At 49.9% G+C, this 19,758-nt stretch overlaps 8 protein-coding genes across 8 annotated transcripts; 3 read left to right on the plus strand and 5 right to left on the minus strand.

The window, feature by feature from the left end:
* Positions 1 to 357: 357 nt before the first annotated feature.
* On the minus strand, positions 358 to 1,257 carry LTR84_009324 (uncharacterized protein; the record flags this gene model as incomplete). The annotated part of the gene is made up of 1 exon (XM_064852864.1): positions 358 to 1,257. One exon carries the CDS (start codon positions 1,255 to 1,257, stop codon positions 358 to 360), a length of 900 nt encoding a protein of 299 aa, XP_064701089.1.
* Positions 1,258 to 2,789: 1,532 nt separating this feature from the next.
* ADE17 (bifunctional phosphoribosylaminoimidazolecarboxamide formyltransferase/IMP cyclohydrolase) lies at positions 2,790 to 4,901 on the plus strand (the record flags this gene model as incomplete). Its single annotated transcript, XM_064852865.1, has 4 exons — positions 2,790 to 2,805; positions 2,965 to 3,091; positions 3,148 to 4,642; positions 4,746 to 4,901. The coding sequence occupies 4 exons, from the start codon at positions 2,790 to 2,792 to the stop codon at positions 4,899 to 4,901; spliced, it is 1,794 nt and encodes a 597-aa protein (XP_064701090.1).
* Positions 4,902 to 5,387: 486 nt separating this feature from the next.
* On the minus strand, positions 5,388 to 7,190 carry LTR84_009326 (uncharacterized protein; the record flags this gene model as incomplete). Its single annotated transcript, XM_064852866.1, has 1 exon — positions 5,388 to 7,190. The coding sequence occupies one exon, from the start codon at positions 7,188 to 7,190 to the stop codon at positions 5,388 to 5,390; it is 1,803 nt and encodes a 600-aa protein (XP_064701091.1).
* Positions 7,191 to 7,899: 709 nt separating this feature from the next.
* LTR84_009327 (uncharacterized protein) lies at positions 7,900 to 9,122 on the minus strand (the record flags this gene model as incomplete). Its single annotated transcript, XM_064852867.1, has 2 exons — positions 7,900 to 8,596; positions 8,692 to 9,122. 2 exons carry the CDS (start codon positions 9,120 to 9,122, stop codon positions 7,900 to 7,902), a joined length of 1,128 nt encoding a protein of 375 aa, XP_064701092.1.
* Positions 9,123 to 9,705: 583 nt separating this feature from the next.
* LTR84_009328 (uncharacterized protein) lies at positions 9,706 to 11,157 on the minus strand (the record flags this gene model as incomplete). Its single annotated transcript, XM_064852868.1, has 1 exon — positions 9,706 to 11,157. The coding sequence occupies one exon, from the start codon at positions 11,155 to 11,157 to the stop codon at positions 9,706 to 9,708; it is 1,452 nt and encodes a 483-aa protein (XP_064701093.1).
* Positions 11,158 to 11,729: 572 nt separating this feature from the next.
* On the minus strand, positions 11,730 to 13,097 carry LTR84_009329 (uncharacterized protein; the record flags this gene model as incomplete). The annotated part of the gene is made up of 1 exon (XM_064852869.1): positions 11,730 to 13,097. The coding sequence occupies one exon, from the start codon at positions 13,095 to 13,097 to the stop codon at positions 11,730 to 11,732; it is 1,368 nt and encodes a 455-aa protein (XP_064701094.1).
* Positions 13,098 to 13,598: 501 nt separating this feature from the next.
* Positions 13,599 to 17,960, plus strand: LTR84_009330 (uncharacterized protein; the record flags this gene model as incomplete). Its single annotated transcript, XM_064852870.1, has 1 exon — positions 13,599 to 17,960. The coding sequence occupies one exon, from the start codon at positions 13,599 to 13,601 to the stop codon at positions 17,958 to 17,960; it is 4,362 nt and encodes a 1,453-aa protein (XP_064701095.1).
* Positions 17,961 to 18,598: 638 nt separating this feature from the next.
* Positions 18,599 to 19,464, plus strand: LTR84_009331 (uncharacterized protein; the record flags this gene model as incomplete). The annotated part of the gene is made up of 4 exons (XM_064852871.1): positions 18,599 to 18,671; positions 18,827 to 18,899; positions 19,039 to 19,197; positions 19,329 to 19,464. The coding sequence occupies 4 exons, from the start codon at positions 18,599 to 18,601 to the stop codon at positions 19,462 to 19,464; spliced, it is 441 nt and encodes a 146-aa protein (XP_064701096.1).
* Positions 19,465 to 19,758: the final 294 nt, after the last annotated feature.

Genomic DNA, 19,758 nt, shown 5'->3' on the forward strand with positions numbered 1-19,758 from the left:
TCCAGGTAATGCGCATGCATCACGGTACGGAGTACTTCCTCTGAACTCCTTAGAGTAACAAGCTCGCGGTGACCATCCCAGTCTATGCAGCTGTCTCCATTATCGCCCGCGCCACCTCCCCTGTTCAACTACCCAGCCCCTTGGTCTCGAGAACCCTGATGTTCGTGCTGGTGCACACTGTGTCGTGCACTCCCCACACTAAATGAATGCTCTCCTGTACGCAGAACATGTTGGAGGCACAAAGCAAAGCTCGTAACCCGATGAAGCCGTGAGTGACGATAAGAGTGGAGTATGGTTTGTATGGTCTGTTGAGATCAAAGTTGACCGGAATACAACAGACAGAGCCCCAGGCCCCTGTCAAGGACACACAGCAACAGGGAGTTGTCCCATTGAGTATTGTTCGAGTCCCTTGCTCTTCACGACCTTCTTGGCTGGGCCGACGTTCAGATGCTGTGTGCTGGGCAGTAGAATGGTCAGGACCCTTGTCTTCCGCTGTGCTAGAGCCTGACGCTGCTTTTCAAGTTTGACCTCCTGGATTTTCTTCTTGGCACCCTCTGAAGTCATCATTTTCTTCTCCAGCAACTGAGCGGTCTCGCATATTTTTAGTAAGCTGAAACGGTCATGTTCAAAGGACACATTGACTCGGTCCAGTCCATCGCCAGCGAATTTGAGCAGATTCCTAGCCCATGGAGCGTCCATCTCAAGTCGACAAGGCCAGTCGAAAACTGTGATGTTGAGTGTGAGTGTCTGAAGAGCAAGCACTCTCTCCCGGACTCTGCCTAGAGTCTTCTTCCATTTGTCATCATGTCGCAACTTCCACTCGCGATCGTCGGTCCATTGCGGTTCTCCATAACCTATTTGTCGGATTTCCAAAGTTTCAATACTTTGAGCACCAGCAGCCGGGACAATGTCAAGAAACTTGTGGATGGTATTCATGTTTTCGAAATGGAAAGTGGTTCTTGCATAGACATGTTGTACTGCTTCTTCATTCATTTGACGACAGACAAGCAATAGAGGTGCGCCAGCTCCGTGTTGGCTAAAGTGCCCATACAATCGGAAGCGAGGTCGTACATGCTTCTGATTGGGATTCGATTTCTGAAGACGGGCCCACTCTTTGTTTGGGTGGCTTCCTGTGATGATTCCACGAGACTCTTGGATAACCAGATCATAGATCTTGTTCCGGATTTCACCTGGAAGGTCAAAGAAAGGAAATGGTTTGAAGGGCATTTTGGTGGGAGTTGGCGACATGTTTACCATTTTTTCTGTTGGTTTTCGATTTGCTCGATTCTTTTGAGAAGAGTAGAATGGTTCTTTTGGGCAGTAGAATGGTTCCTTTCCACTGTGGAACAAAGTTCGTTATGCTGGTCAAGCAGAAACTTGGTGAGGATGGTCTGAGCAGGGCTTTCTCGGAAGGACTGTTGAGTTAAAGCCACGGCCGCGCTAAGGAAGCTGGCTTGGAGTATGATACATGTGACGGCAACCACTTTCTCAATCATGTACATGATTATGAAGTGAGAATGCAATAATGTTGAAGTGATGTAGGAAGTGAACAGGATATGGGAAAAAGAAAGAGAAAGAGAGGAGAGGAGAGAGAGTGAGGAAAATATATCCGAGGTGGGGCGTGATTGACTTGCCCGCCGATAAAACAGGCAGGCAGGCCCGCCGAAGTTGCTGTTGATGGAGCAGGAGGTATCCCTAGAGGGATCAATTTGAATTGAAAGTGAGCTCTAACACCCTCCCCCGTGTTCGTTGAGTACGGCGGGAGACAGGGTGAGAAAGTAGGGTTCGTGATCCACGGATTCTGTCATGCCCTGGGTGACTGGTTTAGTGCAGGTTTTCAGGATGAGTACAATTGTAGGCATTCATTTTTCAGCGGTCAACCAAAGGTGAAGAAGCAGTCCGCCGAGTGGCACCAGCGAGTCTTTGAGCTAGGCGGTGCGGACCGGATAGGCACTGAAGATTAAGAACCAGGAGATGGCTGCAGACACTCCGTAAACACCCACCAACATCATGATCAGGCAACTGAACATGTCGTCATTGCACAAAACCATATTGGATGGATCATGGAGGTCGTTTCGCTTGAGATGAAACAAAAACAATGGCTTCTCCGGGGTTGAGCTAGACTAGTCGAATTTCGTGAATACGAAGTAGAACACCAGGGCGAGTCCTCGTAGCTATCTAAACATAGCCATGAATCTGCTAGAGCCTAGGTGGCTGTCTACTCCGTACCATTCGATCAAGCTCCAGGTCAGACCAACCTGGGGTCATCAAATCCATGACTTGCTGTAGACAGAGACGTTGAAAAGAGAACATAGTCGTACCCCGTAAACAACAAACCCCCTGCTGCAAGGCTCCTCGTTCTGCAGGCAAAAAGGCAGCCACATGGGCCACATCTGCACCTTCCAAACAAGAATGCCGCTAGCTAATTCTAAAATCATGCGCTAATCCATCTATGAACTAGTCTATCGATTATCGGAAAATCTCGCCTCCTCACGTCACTCTTTTTTTTTCGAGTGTGAGGGAGGGTCCAGTGAAATTCAACCCCACTATGAAATCTAAGGGTCAGTATTCAGTGGTGAAGAACTTGAGCCAGATTCAATGACAATCCTGGAACCCTTGGAGTGACACGATAGCTGTTGACCCTGGATACTGGAAAGTAGAACCTGACTCACAAGGTACTGGAATTCGACTATTTCTTCGCCATTGCGGTTTCAGTCCTCTTTCCAGCTGGCCGAGTCGAGATCTCGTTTTTTACCTCAACCTTCTCCCAATTTTAGCTCCCTCCCATCATGTCGCAGAAAATTGGTATGTTCTCTCACCATCTCGTTGTGTAAATTGGCGATCATGATTCAGTATCGATTCCCTTGGACAGTTGCTTGCGATAGTCACCTCTACCTCTTACAGACTTTTCTGATTGGGCCCCCTCGCCACATACGTGCCGAAAGTTGTACTAACGCGTCTTAGCTATCTTGTCGGTTTACGACAAGACAGGTCTGCTTGACCTGGCCAAAGGTCTTATCAAAAATGATGTCCGTCTTTTGGCTTCAGGCGGTACTGCCAAATTAATCCGAGAGGCTGGATTCGCTGTCGAGTAACTCCATCTCAACTCCGAGCTCAGCAAGACATTCATGCTAACTTAACCACAAGAGATGTCTCAGCTATTACCAAGGCACCGGAAATGCTCTCAGGACGAGTCAAGACTCTTCACCCTGCAGTACATGCTGGCATTCTTGCCCGTGACCTGGCTTCGGATGAGAAAGATCTCGCAGACCAGAACATCAACAAAGTTGACTATGTTGTTTGCAACCTGTATCCTTTCAAGGACACCGTCGCCAAGATCAATGTCACCATTGCAGAGGCTGTTGAAGAAATCGATATTGGTGGTGTTACGCTGATCCGCGCAGCAGCAAAGAATCACACACGTGTGACCATTCTTTCTGATCCAGCTGATTATGCCACTTTCCTACAAGAGCTTGATAGAGGCGATGTATCAGAAATAAGCCGTCAGAGACATGCTTTGAAAGCTTTTGAGCACACTGCCGACTATGATGCTGCAATCTCGGATTTCTTCCGCAAACAATATGCATCCAACGGCGTTCAACAACTGTCCCTCCGCTATGGCGCGAACCCGCATCAAAAGCCCGCAAGCGCATTCGTCCGTGACGGCGCCCTTCCCTTCAAAGTCCTAGGCGGTTCCCCAGGTTACATCAATCTTCTTGACTGTCTCAATGCTTGGCCACTAGTGAAAGAGCTCAAGCAGTCACTCGGTCTCCCAGCAGCTGCCAGCTTCAAGCATGTTTCTCCTGCAGGTGCGGCCATCGGAGTTCCTCTAAACGAGAATGAGCGCAAGGTCTACATGGTTGATGATATCAGTGGCATCGCCGAATCCGCCCTAGCTCAAGCATATGCTCGTGCACGTGGTGCCGATCGTATGTCCAGCTTTGGCGACATCGTGGCTCTCTCTGACAAGGTCGACGTGCCCACCGCTAAGATAATTAGTCGAGAAGTCTCCGATGGAGTCATCGCACCTGACTATGAACCGGAGGCACTCGAGATTCTGAAAAAGAAAAAGGGTGGCAAATATCTGGTTCTCGCTATTGATGAGTCTTATGAGCCCGCACCACAAGAAACTCGGACCGTGTATGGCGTCACGTTGACACAAGGCCGAAACGACGTCAAAATCACACCAGATGCAACTTTTACCTCCATCATCCGACCAAAAGATGGCCCTAAACTCTCTTCTTCCGCTCTCCGCGATCTCACAGTGGCTACCATCGCCGTCAAGTACACGCAATCCAACAGCGTCTGTTACGCATTGAATGGTCAAATCATCGGACTTGGCGCCGGTCAACAATCACGCATCCATTGCACACGTCTCGCCGGAGACAAAGCAGATAACTGGTGGATGCGATTCCATGAGCGGACACTGGCCCTCCAATGGGCAAAGGGTGTCAAGCGACCAGAGAAAAGTAATGCCATCGACATGCTGTGCTCAGGTCAAGTCCCACCCCAATCCGAGTTTGAGACCAGAGATTACGAGCGCAACTTCGCCGAAGGTCAGGTCCCAAAGCCTTTCACCGCGGAAGAGAGACGAGCCTGGTTGGATAAATTGACCGAGGTGGCTGTCTCAAGTGATGCTTTCGTAAGTAACGCCTCTTGCGTTCATTCCCTTGCCCTCCACGACAATCTCAGCACCTCTCTCCTCATTATGGCTTCAGCTAACGTGTGTCCCCAAAACTTTATAGTTCCCATTCGTCGACAACGTCTACCGCGCTGCTAGAAGCGGCGTCAAATACATCGCGTCACCAACAGGCTCGCAGAACGATGGTGCAGTGTTCGACACGGCGGAGAACCTCGGAATTACGTTTATTGAACAGAGCACGAGGTTGTTCCACCACTAGTTCTCTCCGACATCAATCCATCCTCGGGGTCTGACTGCGTCGATCACCCTCCACCCAAAGATTGTGCTCGGCATCCCGGATGGATCGAAAGTACCCATCTCACTGCTGCGGCTAATGAGCTGTTGGCTAAGGATGGAACAGTCGTTTCGAATTGGTTCGAGCTGAGGCTATGACGATCGATCGTCTGGGTTGAGCTGAGGGTTCTCATCATTCAACAGTTTTAGTCCCTGACCAGTCTCAATTCACTTCTCTAGTGATGATTTAGAGGGCAGTTTTGTCATCTGACGATGATTCTTCCGTCAGCTAGTATACAATGATACGACGATTGCATTTCTTTAGAATTCCTGACCATCACACAAGAACGCGCTCATTTGGAGCCTTGGTTCTTGGGTCCGTAGTCCAGATAACCCGGTCACAGTGAGTGTCGCATCGCGATCCTCGCAAAGATACGCGCAGTTCCCACCCAACCTAGTATGTCCACAATGCCTAGCCTTGATCACGCAGATGAAGTGCAACGTGCCAGTCCAGGTGCTCGAGGACACTGTTATCCGGGATTTGCTCCGAGCACAGAGGGCAGCAATATAGTCCTGCGGCATCCGGTGTCGCGGTGGATGAATCTTGAACTGTTTGCTTTCCGGCCCGTCGCAATCGATCCGAATCAGAAGCTGTAATTTCCCTCCCTGAAATATGACTCGCAACATTGGCATCAGTCGGGCATGAAGTCTGGTCGACCTTGTCTGGTTTCTGTGAGAACCCCTGGAAGTCCAGCAGGGTATATTTCCGCGGCCTGTCATTCGAAGTCGGCTCTTCCAGGGATCTCTTCGCCATGCCCGAAGTGTAGAGTTGTCCTTCAGAAGCCGAGCCCGACCATTTCCCAGGCGTGGTGAATCCGGAAATGAGGTGATTTGATTTATCGACGTCGCGGAAGTGCGAGACGCCTATCGAAAGCGTCAGGCACGGCCAGCTCGGCGTCTCGTCGGATATCTTGATCAGCAGCTCCATCGACAGCTTGAACAGAAGCTCCGTGTCCAAGGTCGGTCCGGCGGGGATCTGTGCCTGCTTGGATCGTGTAGGCCCAAATCGGCCCTGGATGTGGTGGTGCACGGCTATCGTCGTGGGTCGGCGTCCCTCTTCGTCCTCCAAGCGGCCCACGATGTCTGCGGCAAAGATTCGCAGCCATCGCTCGGCTTGGTCCACGCCTGTGATGCTTGGACTGAACGTCTTGGCCGAAAGCATGCTTTTGATCTCAGTCCTTTGCACCACTTCGCTGTCCTCGAATCCTCGGATGACGTGGTAGACCCAGTGTCCTGCGTGGGTGCCAAGCTTTGCCTGCATCTCCTTGAGCGGAAACCGAAGGAGGTCTGAAATCGTTTCCACACAGAATGTCGTGACGACTTGACGTCCAAGCTTACCGCCTAAACCTCGAAGTTTCGTTGCTTTGTAGCCGGATAGAAAAGAGCCGGTGCAGCATTTCCGGATGACGGTTTGCTTATTGGGTTTGTTATGGCCTGCTGCGAGCTTCGCAACGACTTTGTTATGTGCGATGCCGGCGGAGCACGTGTAGTTCAGATCGTCAAGTATCTTCTTACGGATTTCGCGGACTATCTCAGAGCCAATCTGAAGGGCGATGATATTCCAGTCGATCGTGTCATGTTCCGGATTCTCGTCTTCATTCTCAGCCTCACACTGTACAAGTTGGTCGTCCTCCCACTTAGGTATGATATCAAGAGGCTTTGGGAGACGAGACTCACAAGCCAAAAGTTCGGGATAACGTTCCACCAGAACGTCATAGACAGGGATTGAGAGGTCTATGAAGACTTCATCGATACCCGCCTTCTCAATCCTTCGAGACGTGGCAGGTAGTGCATCCTTCACGATTTGGATCGCCTTCCGAGATTGAAGTCGATAATAGTCAAGCGAGGACTTGTCTGAATTCATGTGTTCACGGACATCATCTCGATAGCGCCAAGTCGTGTCACCCTCCCTCCACGTGGGAACATGCTGGAGAACGATTTCTGGGCACTTCTCCCGCGCCTCCGCCGCGGTGACCACCTTCTTCAGCCCTGCAGCACGAGCTGCATAGTTGGTGGCAATGACGTGTAGAAACTGCTGGACGCCCAGAGGCTGACTTGGAGGCAAACCCAAACGCACACCTTCACACTGCGCATAGAAGCAGTCAAAATCTATCAACGCGATTACACGTAGTGGAGACTTTGAAGATGATTGGCTAAGGAGATGTAAATCTCGCCGAGTGAATTGGGACTCGCTTGAAAATTCATTATTGCCCATCACTTGATACCAAACAGACCTTGAAAGATAGGAATTTAAGGCGTGTCAGGCCGTGGCCTTTGGAGATGCTCCTTTGGTCGTATCTTGACTAAGCTCCCTCCCTGCTATCGTCGTGCAGTGCATCTTTTTAGTACTGGGATGAGAAGAGGATGATTCAGATTCACAATGTTTGTTTGCCTCCGAGGCATTGAGTGTTTCTCCGGCTGGAAGTGGGTTGTTTCTAAATAAATAGGATCCACGACGTCATTTGAAAGGGGTGGGCCACTTCTGCCTGTGATCAATGCGGAAGGTTAATATCGACCTATTGCAAAACAGGATTAATATACGATTACGAAAAGAATGCTACGGAGCCAAGATAAGCAAAAGTAAGGCATATGCTCCTTTCATCTCGATGTGCGTCCCAAGATTCGGATTTGTATCACCTATTAGATCATCGCAGTGTGACCCTAAGCTTAATGAAGCTACGGTCAGTGGTACAAATCTTCGGACACACTATGGTCATCGAAGAGTCAGAATCTCTGACTTTCTTCAGTAGATCAATAGAGCAGGATCGGAAAGCCTCTTGGTGACGGCATCATGGTAGAACAAAGTATTGATGGATAGATGGATAGATGGCTAGCATCACTTAAGGAATTTGCAGCTTAGAGAGAGATGGCATGACAACCATATGTGGCTATTCTGACTCACCCGAGCGAGCGCATCTCACCAGTCAAGCCGCCTGTGCAGAGCCTTGATCCTCTTCTCCTCTGCCTAACTGCTCTGCACGATAGTCCCAGTATTTCCTCCTGATCGGATCCCATTTCTTGCCCAGTGCGTCAAGACACTGCTTGCTTCGCTCTGCGTTGCCATCCAGTTGATATATCTCTGCGAGCCAGTCAACAGCATGACTGCTCTTGACGTTTTCACCAAACAGATCGGCATTTCTGCCACCGACAAAGCCTTCACAGAAGACCTGCATGTTCGTGATGGGAATCCCGGCACGTTTCAGCACGCCCTTGAGATAGTTCCAAGGACTGGGATTCTGGGGTGCCCAGGCGATATGATCTTTGGCGTAGTTGATCTCGCGGTCCACGACGTCTTCGTCGACGACCAGTTTCCCTTGTGCGAGCACGTCTTTTCTGTTGCCGCCTTCCTTCTCGATGGCTTGGAGCTCTTCCGCACCAAAGCAGACAAAGTATCGGTGGTTCCATGCTGAGTTGTTTCTCACGTCGTCGTTGATCAGGGCGTCGATGGAGGCTAGCTCCACGTCTGTGGCGAGTAGTGACTCTGGGAAATGACGGCAAAGCCACTGTCGGTATGTCCAGACATGGTAATTTTTGCTGTCGAAGGATAGAATATGAGTGAGGAACTCGGTCTCCCCGGAGGGCAATGATGTGAGAAGTGAGACCATTAGTTGGCGATGGTGCCTGTTTGACGCGGAGCACTTATCAGTCTGCTGTCATAAGATGAGAATGGGATAGAGGGGGTGGTGCACGTTGTGGTCATCATTAGCTAGACTCACCATATCTGATAGTTCTTCAAATTACGTTCACTAATGCCTTCCAGCCAATCCAGCTCAGCCTTGACACCGTCTTCTGTGGAAATATTCTCCTCACCCCACAGCACTTTGAGTATCTTTGCCCGGTAGAGCCAAACCGTATAGTGAGAAGGGTTCATACTAATGATGTCCTCCGTGAGATCCAATGTCCGCCTGCTGAACTCGTTCGTGGCCATGACGGCCCTCAGATACGACATGGCCTCGGAATAACGTGGCGAGTATGCAATGGTCGCGAGAGCAGGGCCTGGATCGGTCTGGCCCGGAGGGCCATCAACCATCGGCAGTGGCGTGATATCCTCCCACAGGGGTGACACAGAATAGAATGGTTCTTTGGATTTGGCAGACTTGGATTTTGGGCGGTGGGCCGCCTCTGTTGGCTTGGTGGATTCGGCCATTTTTTATTTCACAACGAATCGCGAGGTGACCAGGAGGTACCGCACCCTTTCTCTGGTCTGGTCAAGTCGATTGAGCCTGAAACGAAAGAAGGACAAAGCAGGAAATATCCCAGGCCTCGTCTGATATATCTCATCGGCCGGCTCGTGGTCCAGGCAGAGCAGTCAATTTTGTGAGCAAACGTTGCAGTTCTTTCGGAACCGTCGCCTCACAACACTAGCGGTGTAACACTGACAAGCAGAATAATATCACAGCATTCAAGAGGGATGTTTGGTTCTCCAATCTAATGTCTGGAATGAGAAGAACAATGTTAAGACGGCTCGCCGTTGAAACCGAGATAATATAAGCACGTGACTGGTGGGAGAAGGGCTAGACCAGGCCTTTTCGCTTCGTAATCATTGATTGATACATAATTGATTATCCTTTCAGAGGCCAGTTGTGGCTGTGATATACATAGATTTCTGGCCGTCTTGTTGTACAAATTATCAAACTGCTGCATTAGTCGATGCTGCTCCACGCCACCGCTCAATAAGACATTCATGAAAATATTTCCTCGGCCAGGGTGTCTGCTGGATGCACATATCATCACTGCCAAAATTTCCACTCTGGCCTTCTCTGTAAGAGACCAACGCCGACCAGGGCTTCAATGTCCTCAGGTCCATCCGCGTTGAGAAATTTCTGTTGATCAATTTCCTCGCCTCCTTCTTCTTCAGTCCCATTGCGAAGTACGGCGGGATAGAGCATGCCAACTCCACTCCCACCCAAAGTGGTCTTGAATTCGTCAAACCCAGCCGCTTCAAACTTTTCGTGTAAATCATGCAAAGCATCGGGTTCAGTTTCGCTTTTCAGAAGAGTGATAGCACAGCCACCACCTCCAGCACCTGTAAGCTTGGTCCAGCCAATACCAGCGTAGTCGATCACTTCTCGAATGTATTCCAACTTGGGGTGGGAAACACCCAGGGACACCAAAAGCCCGTGATTAACTCTGAACAGGTCCCCTAAATGTTCAATGTTTTCTTCTGAGTCCGGGTCGAAGTCGTCAGAAGTAATGAGATTATATGCTGACATGGTAACCTCCCCAATACTATCCAGGGTGGCTTCGGTTACAGCAGGGTGCTTTTTCTTCATAACGCCGACTTTGGCGACCTCAGCAGCTGTGGAACGAGATTGGTTTGTGTTTATTAAAAGGAGCGGAAGTTCTGGGAAGTCTTTGAGAGGGGTTGCAACGGGAGGTTTTTGATAATCCGTTCTTTTGAATAGCACTGCCCGCCCGTGGGTAGAGACGGTATTGTCTATACCGCTGGGATTGCCGTGGATACAGAGCTCCCCAACAAATGCCCACTTGTTTATTCTCTCTAGCTGAAGATCAACCTCTTCGTCTGGCTGATCTTCATGAGGTCCGGAGAGGACATGGATCTGTTTGAGCAGTGCCGCACTGATACAGACTGAAACGCTGGCACTCGAGCCCAGTCCTGCTGCGATTGGTAAAGTTGATCGGAGTGTGTATATGCATGCGGGGGCTTTCGGGCTATGCAGTGTAAGGAAGAGGTAGAGGAAGCAGGACGCTGCATTAACATGAATTCTTTTCTTCTCGCCCGTGAGATGGGGAGAGACAGGATCGACATGGGGTTGCATAGCCTTGACCAGGTCGGGTTCTAATGAGGTGACCATATCATAATATCGAGGCTTCTTCACCTTCTCCCATGCGTGCCACGGGAGGTCGTCGATGTTCCAGGTGTGGTCCAAGCCAACATCGGGAAAGATTAGCTGAATGGTCCGGTGAGACTTGGATAGGGCGGTGACTAGGAGATAGGAGCGCATGGAAATTGAGGCAGCCATGGCAGCCTTTCCATGGACAACGGCATGTTCACCAAAGACAATGACCTTGCCAGGAGCGGAGACCATGAATGGTGGAGCCATTGGGGAGGAAGCCTTTCGGGGCGTGTTGGGAGGGCGTAGCGAGCCATCTTTGTAGTGGCCATTGATGCCATTGACCTTTGGAGTTCCGTTCATGGCGATGTCGACGCGATGCACCATGACGGGGTGGGGACGAGGATGAGACGTGGTTTGCGTCTCCGATGAAGGGAGGTTTTGGAAAGGGAGGAAAGGCGACATACGATACAAAGGGAGGAAGTTGCGACGGGTGGCAGGCAGGCGGGAAAAAAGTTTCCTAGGGGAAGTTGGGATTGCGGATGATGAGCCATGAGCCACGAGTCATGGATCAAGTGAGCACTGAGCGCGGTAGAAGACCATCGCCCCTAGAACATCAGCTGGTGACAGGCTCCGAGGGTTGCACGGAATAGGCGCTCAACCAGTTAAAAGTTAAGCTTAACGTTGAGCATGCAGGAACAAAGCATCATGGCCTTGGGCTGCTTTAGCGCCTAGACGCAGCCCCCGCTCACTACCAAATACTTCCCGTCTTCCGAGTGGCACCATGGGGCAAATCTCGATCGGCGAATTACAAATGTTGGTGGTCCGTTATCTTAGTAGTGCGCAGAAGATCTACGTGACCGGGCTGAGACCACTGCCTACTCGTAGGTATCTCGCCATAGTGTAACATTTTACAACGTACTCATCATACCGTACCTAGGTAGTTGACAGTGACAATTTCAATCGGCGTCCGAGTCGCTGAGCTCTTCAAATCTGCCCTCATCTCTGGCCACTTCCACTGGGTTCTTCACGTCCACCACCCCTGTTGCTTTAAGGCGCTCAAATAAAACAAATAATCGTTCCGCTTCTCGCTCCTTTTCTTCCTGTGACATCTTTGGAACTTCGATCGGGGGTTCTTTATCAAGTCGCTGCCCAGTTATGGGATTAGTTGGGATACCACCGGATGCCACTTTGTCCCCTGCTCCCTGTGCGCTTTCCGGGATCGGAATCTTGTGAGACATCAGATACCCAGCTGCATAACCGTAGCCAACATTCTTGACATAGTCATTGGCGTCCTTGTCGGAGAGCTCAAATTGCAATCCCGATATTGCCTCTGTCAGATGTAATGATCCTGGCGAGGTAGTCAAGCGTAACAGACGCGACGCTAATGTGGACGACTTTCCAAGTGGTTGATCCCTTTCTTCATCATCTGGCAAGAACTTGGACTTCATTTCTTCACGCAAATCTCCACTTGCCATCTCATTGACCTTTCTCAAGATCGTCACTAAAGGCACGCCTAATGATTCCAACTCGGTCGAAGAGTACCGCTGGACCGCTTGATCTAGGATTTTTGTGAGTCTTTCTACTGCCGGGCGGAGTTCTTCCTTTTCATCGATACTCCCGTCGGATATTTCTAGATTTGCTAGAGCATTCAAAACCAGACTCAATGGTGGTTGTAGTGGTGGATCAGGAACTTGTAATCCTTCTAGCATGAGTAGCAACGGCCTCACAGCCGGGTTGAACTTAGCAACGTGCTCAGGCTTCGCACTGCTGACGTTGAATAACAATTTTAATGTCTCCTGGAGTGCCATAGAACTACTCTGATCGAGCGTGGTAGCTATGTCATGTTTCTTCGGGAGATTGTCTGCATGACGAGAGAGTAATCTGACAATGCTTTTGGCCATATCTTGCTCAAGGATGAGTGGTTCAAGGTTCATGGTAGGAGCATACGTCAATAAGAATAGGATCCGTGCTAACAGGAACTCGTCATCCGAAGAAGATGTCTGAAGTTTCTGTGTTGCCCTTTTGTCAAGATCAAGTTCGATTGCAGATTCTCGAGTTTGGGGTAGTAGAAGCAGGGCGTTTGCAAGGCATCTTAACGCTTCTTGATAGACTGGGTTGGGGAGCTCGTTAAATGCGTAATGCCCCAAGGTGTCGATTCCAGCTCTGTCGTATATTTCGGAAACGTTTCTTGCATCTCTCCCAAGGACCTTCAGTCGTTCCAAGGCTTTTGCATGTTGTTCGTGGTTAGACACGTTTTTGTCAACGTCCCTTCTCAACTCTCTGAGCAGCGCACTGGCCTCGGCCTGTTGGACTCGTATTGACATAACAATCTCGACGGTAGCTGTGATTGTTGGTTGGGTATCTTGCGAAATTGAAGTGACTAGGAGAAAATGATAGAAGCGACAGCCTTGCGTGAAGTCGATTGAAGTGGTACTTGGCACAAGGCTCTAAAATCGCGCTAAATCGCATTAGTGCTATTAAGTGGCCCACTAAAAACCCTCTCGAAGATCTCTACGCGTCCGACGCGTTAAGTAGTGGCTGGTACTCCGCATATTCTATATCCAGTGCCAGACCGAGTACTGTTCCTCACCTTTCTCAATTCATCTCCATGGCCCTCGCGTTTTGTTTTTAGAGACAAGAGACTGCAGGCAGACTTGTTATTTGTTTTCTAATCTGCATGCACATATTGTGAGAGGCAGTCCTCCTCATCAGGACATCTCTCTCGTCTTGATCACCGGGTCATCATGTCGATTTTCGAAACCCTTCCCCCAAGTCCACCGTCAACGTCCTCGCGAAGGAAGCTGCTCCTCTCCAAACCATCAGTAATGAACTTCACGAGCACGCCGGAGTCACCAGCGTCCTTCCCGGGCTCTTCGAGCAACGGTGGACGGAAACGCGTCGAGTTCTCTCCATGGACGAACGGTCCAACTCCCACCCTGCCGAGCCGCTCACCTTCAACCACGTCGACTGTGAAGCCGCTACCTCCCTCTTCCGAATGCCAACCGTCTCTAAAATCAATCCTGAAGACAACAGCATTCGATGGACTCTCCCTTCCCAACCCCGCGGTTGTACCAGAAGAGGAACTTTCAATGAGCGCGATGATGGAGAGTATTGTACAGCAGCTAGCAAGTGATGAGCGGACTATATCAGTAGATGCATACCAAATACTTGCGAAGGTGATCAGGCAATATGACGATATCCCTGACGAAGCAGTTCTCAAGAGCAAGGTCTCAGCGATCCTCAGGTATATCAAGCGAGACCTGTTAAGACCAATGGACGAAATTGCAGACACAAGTCTGATCACCCAAGCATTGAAGGTGCTTGTGATATTCGTCTGGAATCCCGAATACTCTTCCTTTCTGAACGACGAATATCGCACGTTCATCCTCGACCGCTCTATTTCAATCATCTCTGAGCACACTGCACCAAAAAGCGTCATCATTCATTACCTGCACCTCCTTGCCACTCAAAATTTCCGACCTATTCTGCTTACTTCCAATAATAGGGTTCTGCGCCTGTTGGAGTCTCTCAAGGCTCTCTCAGAGCACATCAAAGGCATCGGTGTGACGCTGGAAAGAATCTTGGTCTATAAGAAGCTCCTCGAGCAGTCTAAGTTGACCATGAAAGCAAAAGCGAACCTGTGGATTGAGGAGCTTTTGACTGGAATGACAAACAGCTGCAAAGAAGTCAGAGTCAAGGCGATTGACTTTGGAGTTCAAGTGTGCGCAGCCTTTCCCTCGTCCCCATCGATATCTGGCCCCACCAGAAATGTGTTAGAGCGTGAACTTGAGAACAATGTGTCCTTTGGCGCGGCCATCTGCCGAAGGCTTGAGAAAATGGTTGCGTCCAAAGACGACATGTCACAGGTCCCTCAAATCTGGTCAACAATAGTTCTACTTAGTAACAGCATGGACACACGTATCGACAGTTGGGCAGATCTCAAGATATGGCTCAAGGTAATTCAGAAATGCTTCAATGGCAGCGACCCACTCGTTAGACAGCAATCGAACTTGGCTTGGAACCGATTGGTATATGTCGCTAGACCACATGAAGCTTCGGACACACTTCTAGCCATGCTGGCAAAACCTGTCACCATTCAGCTAGAGAGGCCAACAGCAGACAAGACAGTCAAAGGATCCAGAATGACCGCTGTGGGGAGTTATTGCAACTTGCTTTACTACGCCTTCCGGCCTGCCTCCACCCACAAGCAATATACCCGAATTTGGAATGAGTATATCGTCAAAGTTATGAGAAGCTCATTCTTCGAGAGAAATTCTGCAAACTCCGATATTGCTTGTAGGATTTTCATTGCTCTTCTGTGGAATTCGAGTCAGGGGCCGAAAGTTTGGAACGAAAATCGCTCTCTACAAGACTCTCGCATGATCGAGCCAGAAGAAATTCCTACCCTTGATTGCAAATGGGTCAGGGCAAAGTGTTCGGCAATCGTGGACATGTTTCAGATCTTGCTGCGGTACAGCTCTTGGGGAGCCTCAGGTCAATCGGACAAAGCATACATTGCAGTGGCATGGACGCATTTCCTCCGGGCTCTGAAGGATGCAGGCAGCAAGGAGATCAAGCCGTCAGCAGAAACGAAGCATGCTGCAAATACCGTTCTTGAATTCCTCGAGCGCATATGGCATGAAGCTGCTCAAGGTAGCAGTGAAGTCGATGTGCAAGTCGCAGCTCAGATTAAGCAGATGACACGAATGTCTGTCATGGAGCTGGGCCAGCACATCTTGTCAATGACACTGGAAACAAACGGCCATTCACTTCGTTTACCATTCATATTCTCTGAGGTAACGGGTGCGATCATTGCAGAGATGTCTCAGCAACACGACAATGGAGAAGCTCGTCTACACCCCTCGAACAACCGGATCTCCATGCAGTCACTACGGCCTCAATACGAGAAGTGTTTAGACTTTATGTGTGAGTCTATCATCAAAGATATTTCAGAGGAAAGCGTATGCAACTTGATGGAAGACTTCAAGACGCTTGACCTGCTGCTGCAGACTACATCGCCAGAGCTTCTACGAGCAACAATCAGCAGGCTTCAGAAGCCCCTCGCACTGATGTTGAAGACTGGCTATGAGGTACTACAACAAAAGTCCATCATCGAATCAGACCAGCTCTACGAAACCTTTGGTAGAAGTATTACCACTGCATTAGGGAAGCTTCCATGCAACGATGTTGAGGCAATGGATGATGTTTTCTCCTCTTTGTTCACGGGCAGCTCTACGGTATTGGTCAATCAGGCCATTGTGATGTGGAATTCGACATTTGCACATCAGGAAACTATTACGCTTGGTACTGGCTTGAGACAAGCTCTATCGGAGCTTCATAAGCTCACCGATGTTTATTATCCTGGCATGCCAGAGCAGCAAACGAGTCAACACCTTTTGGATGTTTCGTCACCCTTAGAATACGCCGAAACCCCATCACCACCTTCACACCGTAGCGCTCGCACATATCAACCACCGCCGAATGGCCTCGGCGTTGCATCTCCGGAGTTGGGAAGTCAAGCTCTTACGAATAACCGGATCTATTCAGACGATCACCAAACCTACATTCCTTCAAGTCCAGGACAAGTCAAATCCATTTCCGAGCCGACGCCGAGACATGATGACTCACAAGTACTCTTTGTGCCCATCGAATCATCACCTACATCAGTACTCGGGCTTGAGTCACAATACCTGACAGTGCACCAGAAAGACGTTCGTGACAGACAGCGATCAGAGCCAGCGGTTGTATTCCCAGATCTAAGATCCAGTCCACATCCTCAGAGCAAGTCACAGCACCATGGTGACTGCGAATTTGCCCGTAAAGCTGCGTCACTGGGAGAGTGCCCATCTACACCCACCCTGCCAACAAACCAAGACCATGGAGAACGAGAGATCCAAGCTTCACCTACCCCACGTGCTCGACATTATACCAACCATGTAATGGACATTGAGGTTCCGTCGTCACCGCCTTCTGTGCACGATGGCGACACCAAGGGCCGAACAGGCCTTGAAAACCTCTCCTCTCCTCCGCAAGGGCCTGTCGATGATAGCCAGATGATCCTCGAGATTGGAATGCCTGCATCGGATGCACTAGACCAGAACGACGATGAGATGGATGCCGCCGTCGACGCGGTCCCAACACCTTCAGTTGTCGACACCCCACTCCAGGAAGCCATTGCAACATTGACTCCTGGACCAGAGCGTGATTTGGCAGAAGCCGATGCAGAGGATGGAGAAACCGAGGAGGATTCGAATGTGGTTGGTTCGATGGCAGTGATTGTCACCAAAGAAATAATCATTAATGAGCGAACAAGTCCTGTGGCGACATCAAGAAGCGACAGCGACGAGAACGATGTGCTTAGCGCCTCACAGTTGTCACAGGACCTTGATCGTCATATTTACGAGTCTACTGGAAGTTCACTTCTGGAACAAGCATTCGAGACTGCGCCGACAAGCAGCTCCAATGATGGTTGTGATCAGGAATGTTCCAATAATACCACACACAACTTTCGCAAACGCAAGGCTGGTAATTCCGGCAAGCCAGCCAGAAAACGTCGCATAAAATCGACCTCACAGTTATCCTCGCAAGCTTCAGGGGAAGGGTATTCGTCTAGCCAAAATGAGCTCCTGGACACTATCGAGGTTATCTCATCACCCAGTGATAGGAACATTATGCCAGAGAATCCTGTGTCAGAACGACGGTCTTGCACATCCGAGTCGACTCCAACACAAAGACGTGGACGTGGACGCCCAAGAAAGCGTGGGCGTGGTCTCCAATCTGCAGACTGTCGACAGACTCCTCAAATCGTAGCAGCTGTGATAGTTCCCAGACCTTCAGCTTTGAAGACCGAGAACAGCGACTTTGACACACTGGGGGTAGATGCTGGTCTCACGGAACACGTCGAGAGCGGAGAGCTGGTCATAGTTGATATGGAACTGATGCCGACCGAGGAAGAGTCCACAGAAAACGCCATTCAAGAACTTGACGACGCGACTTCAGTGCCAGTTGTAGCTACCAGCAACAGCAATCAGGAATCGAGTGAACAGGCGGACCCAACCTTCCTTACGACGTTGCAGGCTGCGCTCGATCAACTCAAATCGAACACAACAGAAAATATCGATCTGCGAGCCGTCGATGACCTTTGCTTTCAAATTCGGTTCCATGCTCAGGTGCTCAGCCAGAAGTGATTGAGTAGGGCTGGTCAGTAACGTTTTGCTTGTTCATTACAGCGCTCCTGGCAGGGGAGGACCCTTGGGAAGGGCAAATACTATGCCAAAAGGGATGATTGATTAGGATAGGGAATACCATGAACTACCTTCCATGATTGAGTATATGGTAATATGATAATCATCATTAGATATGGCATAAAACAGCAAGCACTAGAACGGCTATACTCGAGTACCTACCCAAGTACAGATAAGCGATGCGTGAGCTCCATATCAGTTACTCGGTATCTGTCGCAGTTATATCGGCAGAACATTCTCCCAGAAGTGGAAATGGAGGCAGAAAACGCGGGGATGTTCGCCAGCCGGGATTCGGTCTTGGTATAAAAGCAGCAGCAAGCAGTGAGGCACGTGACCCGGACGGAGATTTGCCGGGCTCCTAAAAACCGAATTGAGCCATGAGTAACCAACCAGCAGAGCAGTTCGTCTCCCCCATTTCCTTACCCAGAGGAAACACACCAGCTCAATCATTTGTTAGCTATCTTCACTTCAATCATCCCTCGCCGTCATCGCCATAGTAGCTGCGAGTAGCTGCAAGGCACTGCTGATACCTCATTCCTAATCGTCCACTTGTTCCCCGGTTTTCTTTCTGGCCCATCACCATGGCTGCAGCGATAAAGGCAATCAACGCGAAGATTCGCTCGAATCCAGTCTCAGACTATCTCTGTTCAACTCGTACGTCGTCCCACAGTCCTTCGTCGCTCTTAAATGCAAGAGATAGACTCTTTGTTCTCTCTCTCAACTGCTCCTGACGTTGCGCAACTGCGACATCTCTCCTCTCTTTTCCAAACAGACCTCACGAAATTCTGACCTGTGACTCAACCAAACAGATTTCTGGGGCCCGGCCTCGAACTTCGGTATCCCCGTTGCCGCCGTCTTAGACACGCAGAAAGATCCTGAAATGTATGTGTAAAAAGCATTCCCATAAATAAGAACAGGGGAGCTATGAGAACATGTGAAGAAGCGCAAAATACTTGCCTCTCATTGCCATTCCTGACAGTTTTGGAACCCCAGGCTGACTATATGACTTCTTGCTCTCCAGTATATCCGGCCCATTCACCGCGGCCTTGACCCTATACTCTGCCACATTCATGCGATATGCCATGGCCGTTCAACCCAAGAACTACCTTCTCTTCGCCTGCCACTTTGTCAATATGAACGCACAATTAACGCAGGGTTATCGGTGGTACGACTACTGGTAGTAAGTAACCAATCATTCAAGGATTTCTCAACATCTATTCTCACGCCGTGCTCCTCCTCATCCGGACCAGCCTCCCACTACCTAGTTCACATTCGAAGAAAGATTTACAGTTGACTAACATGACGATCTAGTCGTGGCGGCGCCGATAGATGGGCCCTCCTGCGCGCCGAGAAGGCGAAGCTGGAGGAATCAGCAGGTTCAATAGCCGACCAGGCCAAGGACAAGGCCGCTCAAGCCGTCGATGCGGCAAAGAAGTCTGTCTCATAAAGTTTTTTTCTGGGTTCTGGGACGGGTCACTACATACAAAAAGGATACATCCACGGCTGTTATTTACCATAAAGAGAGCTACACTGGACATCATGGGGAGGACCAGATAGGGGCTGGGGATGGGCTGGTTGGAATGGGACGTACATTCGTCTCGGAAAGTCCCAGGATGCCATGTCCTTGGGCTCATCGTCGCGGTGGGCTGCCGAGTCAGTGGTCGAGGGATGATACTTGTGCATTCCAGCATCTTGATTAGAGCGGACCGAGCTTGAAGATCTCTATGCTTCGCTTGACAGT

Source organism: Exophiala bonariae (assembly GCF_035927105.1).
Source record: "Exophiala bonariae strain CCFEE 5792 chromosome Unknown scaffold_37, whole genome shotgun sequence".
Taxonomy (NCBI): Eukaryota; Fungi; Ascomycota; class Eurotiomycetes; order Chaetothyriales; family Herpotrichiellaceae; genus Exophiala; species Exophiala bonariae.